Source organism: Ptychodera flava, chromosome 16 (genome assembly GCF_041260155.1).
Source record: "Ptychodera flava strain L36383 chromosome 16, AS_Pfla_20210202, whole genome shotgun sequence".
NCBI classification, from domain to species: domain Eukaryota; kingdom Metazoa; phylum Hemichordata; class Enteropneusta; family Ptychoderidae; genus Ptychodera; species Ptychodera flava.
In genome coordinates this window covers 26619407-26632900 of record NC_091943.1, presented here as the reverse complement: position 1 = coordinate 26632900, position 13494 = coordinate 26619407, and the positions used below count along the sequence as shown (strand labels likewise).

The window sequence follows — 13494 nt, the reverse complement described above, 5'->3', positions numbered from 1 at the left end:
CGACCATATTTCTGAGGGTCTGCGCTACAACTGCGTGAATTTGGCATAAATACTGATCATCATTTAGGGTTCGAGCGCTGTAGGGTACCTTTGTAAGTATACAATAATGACAGAAATATTAAATTTTTATCAACAGTATTCATAGTCATAAAATTATTAATTTTTTTCACATTTGCTGTGACTGATAAAGCCTTATGGCCCTTTGCATGCACATGTACAAATCATATCTAGTCATTACAGGAGGGTTTCAGATTCTGTTCCTCCTCATTCTTTGAGCAACAGCAGTTAAATAGAAATGAATATAACGAATAGGTTCTGTCATGAGCCGAGCAGAAATCTTTGAGGTACATGCAATGAAACCGATACAGGTTTACCGGCACTTCGGGTGGGGTGGGGGTGACCAACGGGGTGAAATTATTGCCTCTCATACCGGCTTCATAGTAAACCGGCATATTTGCCCTCTCCTATTGGGTGATAATAAATTGAAACCACAGCAACCTTACTCAAACAAAGATTTTTTGATAGTTTTTGATTCGACATATACAATGGACTGATGGCAGTACCCCGGTGCAGTACTCAGGTGCTCCTGACATCCTGAAGAACCGCCTAACCTGCTTTAGAGCGTCGATAGTCGATAAGTATTCAACCATTGACGAGGAAAATATGTGAGAAAAACTAATCTGAAACTTTATGTTAACTTTAAAAACTATCTCAACGGGGGTCAACGCTACTCACGTGCCCCTAGCACAGTGAAAACTCGTGATGCTAGTTTGACTTCGATAAACTTTGTGTAATTGGTGTCAGCGGGTTTGAAACAACTTTATACCATGTTACCTAAAATCTCTGGATTTCAAGGTAGATCACGCCGCCTATGATTTCCTGACCAAACAAGAACGATATAGCAGGATGGTACACTACCTTCAGGCTGTCAAAAGTTGATGCGTCTAAATGACTCAGCAATAAAAAAAACGTCCGAAAGAATATCAAAGTCCCTGTAACTGTAATCTATTCAGTCACACCAAAACCATTAATCAGTGGGGTGCACTAATCTAATCACCGCTGTGGTCGGACCTGTTAATACTCGTTTAAAGAGAGATAGAAGAGACAATACTTCGGGGCTCGTTGATCAGCTAGACCAACTGATGCAAGCTTTGGATCGGATGTAATTTTTTTCCTGACGATTAGGATTCATTCGTCGTCAGTTCAAAGAACCGAATCTTCCTTGTTCATGGTCACACAGACGTGTTGTCATAACGTTCCCAACGATCGACCCAGTGCAATCGAGACAAAAACGAACTTGGAGCACAATATCGACAGGGAAAATATCTACTCTTGTTTAGTGGAGCACGATAGGTTATAGAAGGGAAAATCGAAAATTGAGACCGGAACTCAATTATCATCCACTCATATTTTACATGATCTGATAATATCGTAAAACCTATATTATTTTCAGTGGCAGAAGTTGACACGAGTCGAAATATTCCCTATGAGTCGACATCCATATCGACGGTCCCTAATTGCCAACGGAGCAACACCAATCGATGACATGACCCTGCCATAATACAGGTCGCACCTTGGTGCGTCTACCCGGGTCTGATAACCAGTGTTACAGAGTGTCTTGTAAACAGTCCGATCACGTTACTTCTTGTACTACATTTAGTGTCCCTGCGAACTGGACTGCACTAGATAACTAGACACCGAAGCAAGATGGTCGCCGAACTGAATTTTGACAATCCAACAGTCGTGTCGTTAGTCACCTATGGTGCTGTCCTTGTGGGCAAAATGCTATTCCTCTTGCTACTCACGTCGATAGTGAGAATAATGCGAAAGGTAAGAGGTATCTCTAATTTTTTGCTATTGTACAGCTGAGCAAATGGTACTTCATATGTTTAAAGCTCCATAAGCTGTATCTTTTGGCTATTTTTCAGAACTTTTGTTTAGTGGTTTCCCTACACTTTCTGCATTGAATCCCTAAACTGTAATTTAATGCCAAGTATTTAGCATATCAACACAACTTATATGAGTATAATCTCATTATTATTGTTGAAAACTGTATTCAAGTCCGGACTAGAATTCATTTGTCAACAATAAACAATGATCACTACACACATACAAGCTGTATTGACAAAAAGAATACTCGAAATTTCAGCATGACAAACCGATTAGGGTCAGACACGGTAATTGTTATACAGAAGCAGAATACTGAAAAACTTGTCACAAGTTACGACTTATGTCATTGTAATGAAATGTAGATTTGCAGACCCCTATCTATGGGCTCAGCACGGTTTGACCTATCATTTTGTAGAAATTTGTAGAGTTTTGACGCCAGTATTTGAGCCAAATGTTGGCCTTGATCCCGATTTAACGACAAAATATAGAGTTTGTGCTTTATATTCGAACTGTCTAGGGTACACCTGTACCCAAATCTGGGGCGAGTGCCCCATCCTGTTATACACTGTAAATCTCTGTAATAATGTTTGCGAGTCAGAAAATTTTGCTATGAGATCAACTGAAGACAAATTATGAAAAGTAGGTCATCGCGAAACACTTAATCGCCCCTCAAAATCGAACACAGAATTGCACCACCACTACTGTACAATTCAAGGGTGACAATATTCTTCTGACCTCCATAAAGTCGCCATTCCTTTAGGGGCAGGTGCTCGGACACGTTTTTCTGAGACAGTCTTATCTTGTTGGGTATAGCTTAGTGAGGCTAAACGGATATTGGCTGTATATCGCATAAGAACGCATTTTTCAGGGCAAGATACGGAGGTTTTGTACCTGCTTTGATGCCACGCCACCAGGCAACTTTCCCACCGAGTTTTACGTGTGACGCAAAAAAAGTATTTCCAATCTTTGAACGAGTAGATAGTATAATTTGTAAAGCTGTGCCTACAGAACTTTGCTCCGTCGCATGAGTGCTGCTTACTCCCACAAAATCGTATCAGCCAACCAAGCGAGTGTGATTTGTTGTCGAACCTCCGGTCAAAAGTTCATCTGAGGTCATATCAATGAGATTATGCTGTTCATTCAATAGAGGCTTGTGTGTACAGAGTTCATCAAACCTTCAAATTCATGGCAAGAAATTCATTTCAACAAACTGCTTTTTTTGGAAAATATAACTTATACATTAAGGAGGTCTTTAAATTGGTCTATCAGATTATTTTAAGTCAGCTGTGACTTATTATCTCTATTGTTGCTTGAGGAAATCAAGTTGTACTGAAAAATGCACGAGAAATATCTTGCAAAAACCTGTATAAGATTAGAAGTATAGGCTCATTCAGGCGTACGAGTTATAAGACGCGTGTTGTCCCAGATCATTGGCTTATTCTTTGTATAGACATCGTGTAATATGTTAATTAATATGATTATTTATAGAATTTTAGATTAAAATGATTCCTTGAACGTTCTTTCCGGGAAGCGTGAAATCAAATGCTCAATAAACACCTTTTGTTGATAATGATAAATTAGGGGCGTTGAAAGTCACAAAAATGAAATATAATGAGATTTCTTACCCTGTGTGTTATATTATAATATGAAAATTAATATTACTACAACACAAATCAACACAAATTAAAAGTTCAAACAGCGACTCAATATCCAACTCCTGAATGAACAATACTCTTCCATTGTGTGCTAATATGCAAATTTTCAGTGGGCAAATAAGCCTTTCACCTGCCCTGTTTTCCGGTACATATAATGTACGTACTAACAAAGCTATGTTTATCCCACCACATTTGATGACTAGAATTGGGCAAACCCAGAGGATGCTAAGGCATTCAGCAACGCCAGAAGCAACGAAGAGGCCAAAAGGATGACGGTTCGTGACGAAGCTGTAGAACGCGTTCGCAGGTAAATCCATAGGGTCGTAAGGTTATCAGTCATGGCAAGCGTGTAAAAAAATTATAAATTAATGATAAGGAATATTCTTAATAAAAAATATATTTCTGTCATTATTGTATTGTTTCAAAAGTACCCCACAGCATTCGAATCATGAATAATAATCGTAATTTATGCTAAATTCACGAAGTTGTAGCACAGACCCTCAGAAATATTGTCAATAAGGCCTATAGTTGCAGCAGTAGCGTTTGGTAGTACCGTTATGCGCGCGGTCACTGTATACTGCCGAGACAGACTCTCTGAACGGTAAATGATACTAGCTCTTTACTATTTAGAGAGTCTGGCACGAAAACTGATAGTCATTCAGGATACGAGTGCCGTGGGGCACTTTTGGAAGTATACAATAATGACAGAAGTATATGATTTTTATCAACAGTATTCACCATTATAAATTTACTACTTTTTTACACTCTTGCTTTGACTGACACCACCTTATGACCCTATGGTAAATCAGTAGAAATCTCTGAGTGGATGCAGCATAGTCTACTCTAGGGGCAGTCTATATACTACTCAAACATGCACATTATTGATGTTGGCTTAATCCAAACTTCCTCAGTTCGTGAAACAGGGTGTTGATCATATCTCAGTTGTCTATGAACCGCATACGACAATCACTGATAAGCACTTTCCTCGGTAATTTGTATAATTATTCAAGTAAGAGACAAGAATAGTTGGTAACATGCTGTGGCAATTAATTAAAGAAGGAATATGCAAACAATATACGAACGAAAGAATAAACAAACAAACACACACACACACATACATACACACACAAAAAATAACAAAAAATAAATAAAATAAATGTGTTCAGGGTATCAAACTGAAAGGTATATTGTTTTTAATGCCACATAATTGTTATGATGGTGTTTAATATTGCATTCCAGCTGAAGTTGCAACGGCTTCTTATTATGCTAACTTTGCAAAATAATAGTTTACAAATGACCAAATTAGCAGATTTTCTTTGAAAATCAGAAAAAAAGTGCAGTTTTGATTTCCGCCATTGTGTTTTCTCAATGCAGGTGTGTGCTGAATGATATGGAAAACATCATTCCATTCCTACTGTTGGCTCCCATGTACGTCCTGACCGGCCCGGCGCACGACACCGCAGTACTGTTTTTCCGCATTTTCGTCGTTAGTCGCTTCGTTCATACCATCACGTACTTGTTTGGGCTGCAGCCGTTCAGGGGTTTTGCCTACGGTGCAGGCCTCTTCGTGAACAGCGTGTTCGTCTATCAAATCATCAAGAATGGAAAATTTTAGTCAACACAGTTTCTACCTGTTGATCAAATGATACTTTTCACACAGGCATTCAGTTACTGTATGTTTTTTTGTAATCATATTACCTGTAAACCACATCATATCAAATTTTGGACAAAATCCTGGTATGTTGTCAAATATGTAGTACTAGAAAATGGCCGACAATATACACTCGGGGGTTACTGGAGTGTCAACTTGAAATAACCACTGCACTTTCATAAAATCAACCTCTTTACCGATAACAACACATTCTGTTTTCTCTCTGATATACTCGACACACGAAATCGTATTTGATTCGGCAAGTGCAGGCAGTGTGGGTAAACTAGGCAATGCATTTGGTTTTTCTTCAAGAATATAACGACGCCTTTCTTTGTATAAACCTGAAGGAAATTCTGAACTTTAATTGAAAATTATTTTTTTTTAAATAAAATATCTCCATACAAAACAAATTTATTGAGTGGACAACCTATCATTTATTTTTGCAGAAAGGCTGCAATAAACACGAACTATTCAAGGAATTCTGCTACACAAGTCGAACACTGAGTATAGGATTTCTCTATTTTCCCTTTTCAGTAATATCTCATACATTGTATAACTTTACCAACGGGTAAAGTACCTGTAATTTTTGATGATATTTTTTTTTGCAATTTTTTTGTTTTTACTGTCAACTACATGCACAATTTCTTGTTGTACCACCATAAGGCATATTGAGATACACGCGTAATGGTGAGGTTAACTCCACCTGTAAATGTGTAGACTGCATCAGTATTGTTTACAAGTGAGATCTAGTCCGGACAAGAATTCAGGCGTACATAGAAAACAGTGCATTTTACACATGCAGATTCTGGTTTGACAATCAAAATAGCCTGTGTCACAGTATGCTTTAGGGAGCTGATCAAGAACTTGCGATTGACACTCAAAACAAACGTAGTGAAAACAGTTACAGACACTTGCCATTGACATTTGTCCCTAATATGGAAAGTTTGAGTATCCCCTCCAGCTTGTGGAAGAATTCTGTGACCTAACTTGTGAATGACCACCCCCTGGTAATGTGTTTATACCTGTATGTATGTATGTATGTATGTATGTATGTATGTATGTATGTATGTATGTATGTATGTATGTGCTATTATGCATATGTGCATGTTCAGTCAAACGTGTCTTAGTGGTCACCTCGCAGTGGTTCCTTGGCGTTTTACATGTTAAAGGCCCTCTACAGAACAGCACCTCTCTTATGTGGTCAGTGGACGCAAGCCATTGCTCCAATTTGGAACAAAACCTAAGTATAGTGTTAGCATATTTGACTTTGAATGACCCCTGCCAAAAATACTTTGAACGGAAAGCAAGAAATGGGTATATTTAGACCCAGTAGTAATGCTAACTTTTGATGATTTTTTCGCTACTTTTGTTTTTAATTTCAATCATAATTTCTTGTTCTACTCTCTAAAGTATGTTGAGATACACAGTATTCAGCTTGTCAACTCAGCCTGCACATATGTAAACTGCATCATTATTGTTGACCATTGAATTCAGGTCTGGATTAGAATTCAAATGTAACAATAAAAGCAAATTTTACACATAAAGGTACTAGGTGATATGTTGATAAGCTAAATAATGGGTGTTTCCATATTTTTTTGGGAGTTGAGTAAGAACTTGCTATTGGCATAAGCTTATGACATAAAAATAATGAAAAAAACCTCAAAAGTTAGCATTACTGGCCTTTTAAACTGATTTTATAGCGGCAAATAATTCTTTCAGGAATTAAATGCGTGTACATGTATCATGATTTTCAAGGGATTTATGATACAGAACTTCATTACTGTTGTTATCTGTTCCGAATTTCACCACTCAACACCCTCTCTGAAAGTAGTGCCATACCAACCCTCAATAGAAAGACAATCTCCACACAATGGTCACTTTTTTCTTGGTCCTTTGGGTGACCGCTATACACAGGTTTGACTGTACATACATGTATGCATACTTTTCTCCCTCCCTTCTCTCCATCCGAATAAAAATGAAAGTATTTCTTGGTATATGAAGTAATTTATGTATATATGAATACATATAAATATATAAATATATATATATATATCTGTCTGATGATTGCAGGATGCATGAAAGTTAAGTAAAAGATATATATATATATATATATATATATATTATATATATATATATATATATATATATATATATATATATATATATATATATATATATATATATATATATATATATATATATATATATATACTGAGAATCTAGGAACTTGTAGTTGTCACTCTACAGGCTGTTTCATGCGCTAAGCAATCATCAGGATGATTGCTTAGCGCATGAAACAGCCTGTAGAGTGACAACTACAAGTTCCTAGATTCTCAGTATTACCGCCTGCAGAAATGCATTGAGCACTATACTTTGCCTGCATTGACAAGCAAGCCATTTTCGTATATATATATATTATATATTATATATATATATATATATATATATATATATATATTATATATATATATATATATATATATATATATATATACACACACACACATATACATGTGTGTGTAAGCATACATGATATGTTTACATATATACATACATACATATCTATAAATAATGTAGACTTGAGTTGACTGTTTAGACTTTCACTAGAAAATTGTGATTATATCTCTAGACATTGTTTTAATATCTGCCGCCATTCCTACACACTGACATGAAAGCAATCAATTTACTGTATCATAGAATACACAGCAATCTTCGTCAACAAATTAGACATGGTTTGGAGTAATTGTAATAGAGGTTATCTCACCACTAAGGCTTACATGAAACAATTGTGGATGAAAAATGTTTGAATAGCACCCCCATCACCTTCAATCCAGAAACTTTCGAGTGACTCTCTTGTAGCTGTCAAATGTTTGAGTGACCTTGTCAATTCTTCCATCCGTTTGGTCATAAATAATGACAGATCCCTCCAAGTGTCACACTACCATTTTTTTCAAAATTGACAAATGAACATCAGCTGTTAATGACAGCTGTACATATGTACACACTTAACAAAATAGCCACAGTGTTATCAGATGGGAATGGGCTAATCTTCAGTGCAAGCCAATCTCATACATTTACATTGTCAAAACAATCACCAGTATCCTCGCATGCCATGCTGGGAGCTTGTATATTCACTTTACCTTTTTTATGGCATGTCCTTGTAAATAATTTCTTTTCTTGGCGTTGTATAGCCATTACTGATTACCATCATTTGAAAATTTGAAGTGGTATCCAACTAAGCACATCTTTACCTTAAATACTTGAATTCGTGTATACATACCATATGGCTGAGTAGGTTTTTTGATGTGAATAAAATCATACATATCACATACAAACAAACCCTTCCCAACAAACAGATGCACATATGCACACAAGAGTGCACTTTATCTAAATCGCACAGTTTTATTTATGGAAAACTTCATAAATAACTTTTCTGTTACCATTAGAAAATTCATTACAGATCCTGATAACAACATTATTCTAATTATTCTAAAGCCCCTCACTGCTTTACGGGGTCTACAGTATTCGTGGAGCTTTTTTCTTCCTTAAAATTGACAGTTATAAATATAATGACAACGGTTGGGAAAAAATGCAAAAAAAAGCAAAGAAGACAGAAAAGTTCTCATCTGCAAAACATACTGGTATTTTTTAGAAGTGAGAGCACGAACAGAACTACTGTCCACGCAAAATCGTGTTAGTGCTTTGTCAATAAAGGTAGTGTGCAGCTCGGAGACAGAAACTTTGACTTTCAAACTTTTACAGCACTGCCTTGATCTTCCACTTGTGGGGGTCATTTTGAAGCTCATGGAGTAAATTTACAGTTTTCCTTTTGTGACAATCGAAAATTTAGAGTTGACACAGGGATGGCGGCCATATTTAATTTCAAGCGTTGTTGTGTAATTTGTTTCTCCAGAGCTAAACTTTGCTCAGTGACCCCTGGTTTTTATTCAGGATTTCAAAAGGTGATTATTCAAAGATTCTCCATGGAAAGTTTGGGCAAAAGTTGAAGTCTTGATTTCGAGGCACACACTACCATGAATGTGTGGTAAACAATTAACAAACAAAACTAAGGCTTCTTGCAGAGCTTTGGTATCTGGGCAAAGTCTTGCTCTTTTCAATGATCTTCGGAATTTTAGTAATATCAGGGCTACGGCTTGACCTTGCTCACCACTACACTTGGTACAATCCCCTTGTTCAAATTTGGATGGGTAGAGCTACATGCACAGAAATACGGGTGAAGGGGTTGAACGGTTGAATTCTTCTGATTGCAAAACAAGTCTCCCTGTAAATAGTATTTGTTCAGAATTACTTAATACAAATAATCTTTTCTTTTATAGTTCAGTTACAAGTATGTATGATGACTGTTCTTTAACTCCTTTCCTGCCAAGTTCATATTTCACCATCAGGTCAAGTTAAAACTAGTGAAGCAAAACATGTCCCATATGGTGCATTCTAACAAAGACTTGAAGATTTGAAGGTCCCTGAAGATACAGATACTGCAAACAAGATTTTTACAGACTAAAGCTGATATAACATACCAAGTCAAGTGGGTGAAAATACATGTGGTTTTGGCTCAATACCACGCTTTACTGACTTGGCAGATGGGGAGGTGATACTGTCTGGCAGGTAAAGGGGTAACTACCAGTTATAAATACATGATATGGTGAAGATCAACAACTGTGTGACTTGTAAGATTTAGCACACATGAACGTTTCATCTTGTTAAAAGACAAAAATACGCAACAAGGTGAAAACACTGAATTTTTGTCCCTATTTGCATTGGTCTTGGTAGATAATGCCTGTCAACGGTCACTTATATACATTACCAATTTTTGACTTCCAAAACAAAAACTCTCACCGAGGAATGCCTCTAAATTCAAAACCATTATCATGCGCATAATGTATACATATTGTACACATCTCTGGTGTGAAAGTTTGTAAGAAATTACAATACCTATCCCTATGCGATATGTATTTCTCAGAGAAATTTTGACTCAATGGAAGTCAATTGAGACAATTTTGTCAAATGGAATGTTTTGCATAAATTGTATGCTGCACACAAGTTAAATTGACATTCGAAAGAAAAACGATCAAACTTTAGGAATTAAACACTTTGCTCCCTCACAAATTTATGAGCCAACAAAACCGGCTCCTTCGTTTTACGACAGCAAACTGACAGTTTCTTCACACTCTCTTGCTCTCATTCATATCATTCTCCACAGTCGATTTCTGCAAAATACACACACGGCTGTTGATCATTGTCAGACTCTGTTACAAAAGGTATGAATTTCCGCCGTCAAACACTTCTGGCACTCACAGAAAAACTGAGAATCAGGTCATTTTACGCACAAAGCGCTTCTGCGGCCCGTCGCTATGATGACCACTTTAAAAAGTGTAAATATTTCATTGATATGTACATATAGGGAGACTGATACTGTCATTATCAAGGTGATTTGTTTGAGGTCTCTGATGCTCACATGACATCTCTTGGGCTGTGTGAAATTCAACAGACTCCTATTATTTTGATCTATCTAAAATAAAACATCGTAATTCACACTATTGATACATACATGTATTGAACAAATGGCTCTGTCCAATCAAATAGAGCTTGTTGAAAGATGATCTCATTTGCGAATTCATTCGACATTCAGCATACTTTGAGCTAAGCTCAGTCTGGAGTCTGTGAGTTTTGACCCCTCTGTGTGGAAAAGGACAATTTTTTTTGATCAAAATATTACCACAAACTATATTGCAATTTTAGAACATTCTGTGTAAAATAGTTAGTACCAATGTTTTCACATTAGTAACAATTATGCAAAACAATAAGACTCTTGAAAAGTATAAGATCTCTATGTTTTATCAATTAGCTGTAGGGATCCTCAAAATTAACATTGAGCTATGATGCAAAATAAGGATACAAACTTTGTACATTTCAGGACAAGGATATGTAAAGTGAAAATACTTGGCATAATGTCAAAATATTAGATTTTCGTAAGTTCAAGATACAAACATTGTAACAGAAATTTGTGTAAAGATTTGGCCCAGTCATTTGGGAGTTTAAGGGCATTTGTGTGAAATCATAAAGTTTTGAGGATGCTCATCAAATGTTTTTGTTACAGTACATCGACTACAAGAAGACATCAATGGCCTTATTGATCCTTGTTCGGCACAAAGGGCAAAGTCTCCTATCCAAATAATGATCATGGATGATTTCATCAGCGCAGTCTTCACACATACACATGTGCTTGCATGGCAAGACCAGGACATTCTTCTCATTGTCCTGGCAAACCACACACAGCCTTTTGTCCCGCTCCTCCTCAAGTTCACGTTTGAGTGTCGTCACGTCCTTGTCGGGGTTGACTGGCGTTTTGGGAGTCTGACGAGGTGAGTTTCTCCCGTACCCACTTGGACCAGGCATGTCTTCTTCTTCGCTGTCTTCGAATCTGTATGTGTTGTGGTTGTCTCGTCTGGTTTCTAGAGTCGCCCACAGTCTGTCTCCTCCAGGGTAATGATCATACAACTGATCTTGCCAAACAAAGTCTCGTCGGTTTGCAAAATCATGGCCATCTTCAGATTGGTTGTCAGATTCTTCATGATCACTGATGTCACGATCTTCATCCACATGAGCATCAATCTGGTTCCTGCTTCGATGTAGATGAACAAATTGTGCAAAATTGCTAAAATGGTATGCCAAGTTCCTGACCAGCAGCGGGCTGACAATCACCGTTGCACTGTAGACAAACCCAACAAAAGACAAGGCCACGATTTTCAGATAACGGAATGATAGCATGAACGCACTTGAAAAAAGTACAAACGCAGTTACCATGGCTATGTAAAAGCTGTAGCTGAGAATCCCTTGGATTAGGGCCACGAATAAGTCTCTGCAGAATAAGATGGGATAAATGGAAATTTCTACAGCTTCCATTGCGAGAGATCTGGCAGCTGTCACTCCATGATCCATATAAAGCGCCGATGCATCGAAAACTGTACGGATATGGGTCGTCAGTCTGCCAGCCATCTCAACACTTTTATCGCGACCATCTTCACACAGATCGACGACCTTGGAAAAAAGCAACGGTGTGCAATCAGCCACCATTTGGAAGACGACAACGGCGGTTTCAGAAGTCCAGACGGCGAGGTGAGTACCGGCGGTCACCAGGTACTTTCCCGTGATATAAGCGGCGTAAACTAGCATTTGGGAAACTGTATATATTGCTTCAATCGCCGTGGTCGTCCCAGTGTAGAGACTGCCGACGAAGTATGCAAATCGTCCCGTCGCTTCAGCTACGTACTCCAACACATCGACGAACGCAAACAGGACTTCCCGGGAGAAGTGCATCACCCCGCCAAAAATCCGCGTCGACGTCTCTATGAATGCCGATATCAGGTTGAAATTCACCTTCAGAAGGGTGCCCATCACATAAACCAAGCGGCTCACCAAATGTAAAGAGAGTTCTATCAAGTCAAAAATGAAGCTGAAAATGTCTGCCATAGTTACTATCTTGCGAGAAAACCAAATGCACGCTGCGGTACCTGACCTGGTTTGAAGTGCTTCTCCACCAGCACGATTTAAGCATTCCCTCCTATGGTCATAATGTTGATGTCATTCAAGAAACTCTCCTTGAATCGAAGTTTAACACGTAGTTTACGTCGCATCTTGGCTAATTTAAAGCTTCTGTCCGCGACTTTGTGCGACGTCGTTTAACTTTTAACCTGTTTGCCGTCAAAGGGTAAGTCGTAATGCCTACAAAATGTCGAGGTGACCGGTGACCCAGTACTTCAGCTATACTTCGGCAAGAGATATACAAACAAAAATATCTTTGTCTTTATTTTTTAACGTCCAAATTGTTCTCAGATGCATTTACATGTAAATATTCGGTTGTTGTAAATTGCTGCAAAGCACCGTGGTTCGACCTCATTACGGTAGGTTTCTACTAGGCGTCAGGTTAGTGTAGGTTAGCGACAGTTTACGATCTCCCAAGTACAATACCGCCCACGCGAGGTCGATATAAACGAAATCCATAGGATGTTACCTTAACTCACATGGTCAGCAAATAGTACATACGATGGGAATAGTAACTCATTTTGGCTAAGCTTTCACGACAAAGAGTATGCTATCAAAACGATGCACATTCGTTTAGCAACCTATTTGGGGGCGCTGTTCCACTAGTTTTTTTCGGACAAGTTGCTTTGTAAGGATGTACCAGTTATTATGAAGGGGAGGGGCACATTTTACATCTTGCCCAAGGGGAGGGTCACATTTTACAAACTTAGCCTGGGGAAGGGCCAATTTTTACAT

General features: G+C 37.9%; 1 protein-coding gene across 1 annotated transcript; it reads left to right on the top strand.

Moving 5' to 3' along the window:
* The first annotated feature begins 1559 nt into the window (after nucleotides 1-1559).
* Nucleotides 1560-5606, top strand: LOC139114438 (microsomal glutathione S-transferase 1-like). The gene is made up of 3 exons (XM_070676180.1): nucleotides 1560-1830; nucleotides 3749-3852; nucleotides 4920-5606. The coding sequence occupies exons 1-3, from the start codon at nucleotides 1708-1710 to the stop codon at nucleotides 5158-5160; spliced, it is 468 nt and encodes a 155-aa protein (XP_070532281.1). The 5' UTR covers nucleotides 1560-1707; the 3' UTR covers nucleotides 5161-5606.
* The last annotated feature ends 7888 nt before the right edge of the window (nucleotides 5607-13494 follow it).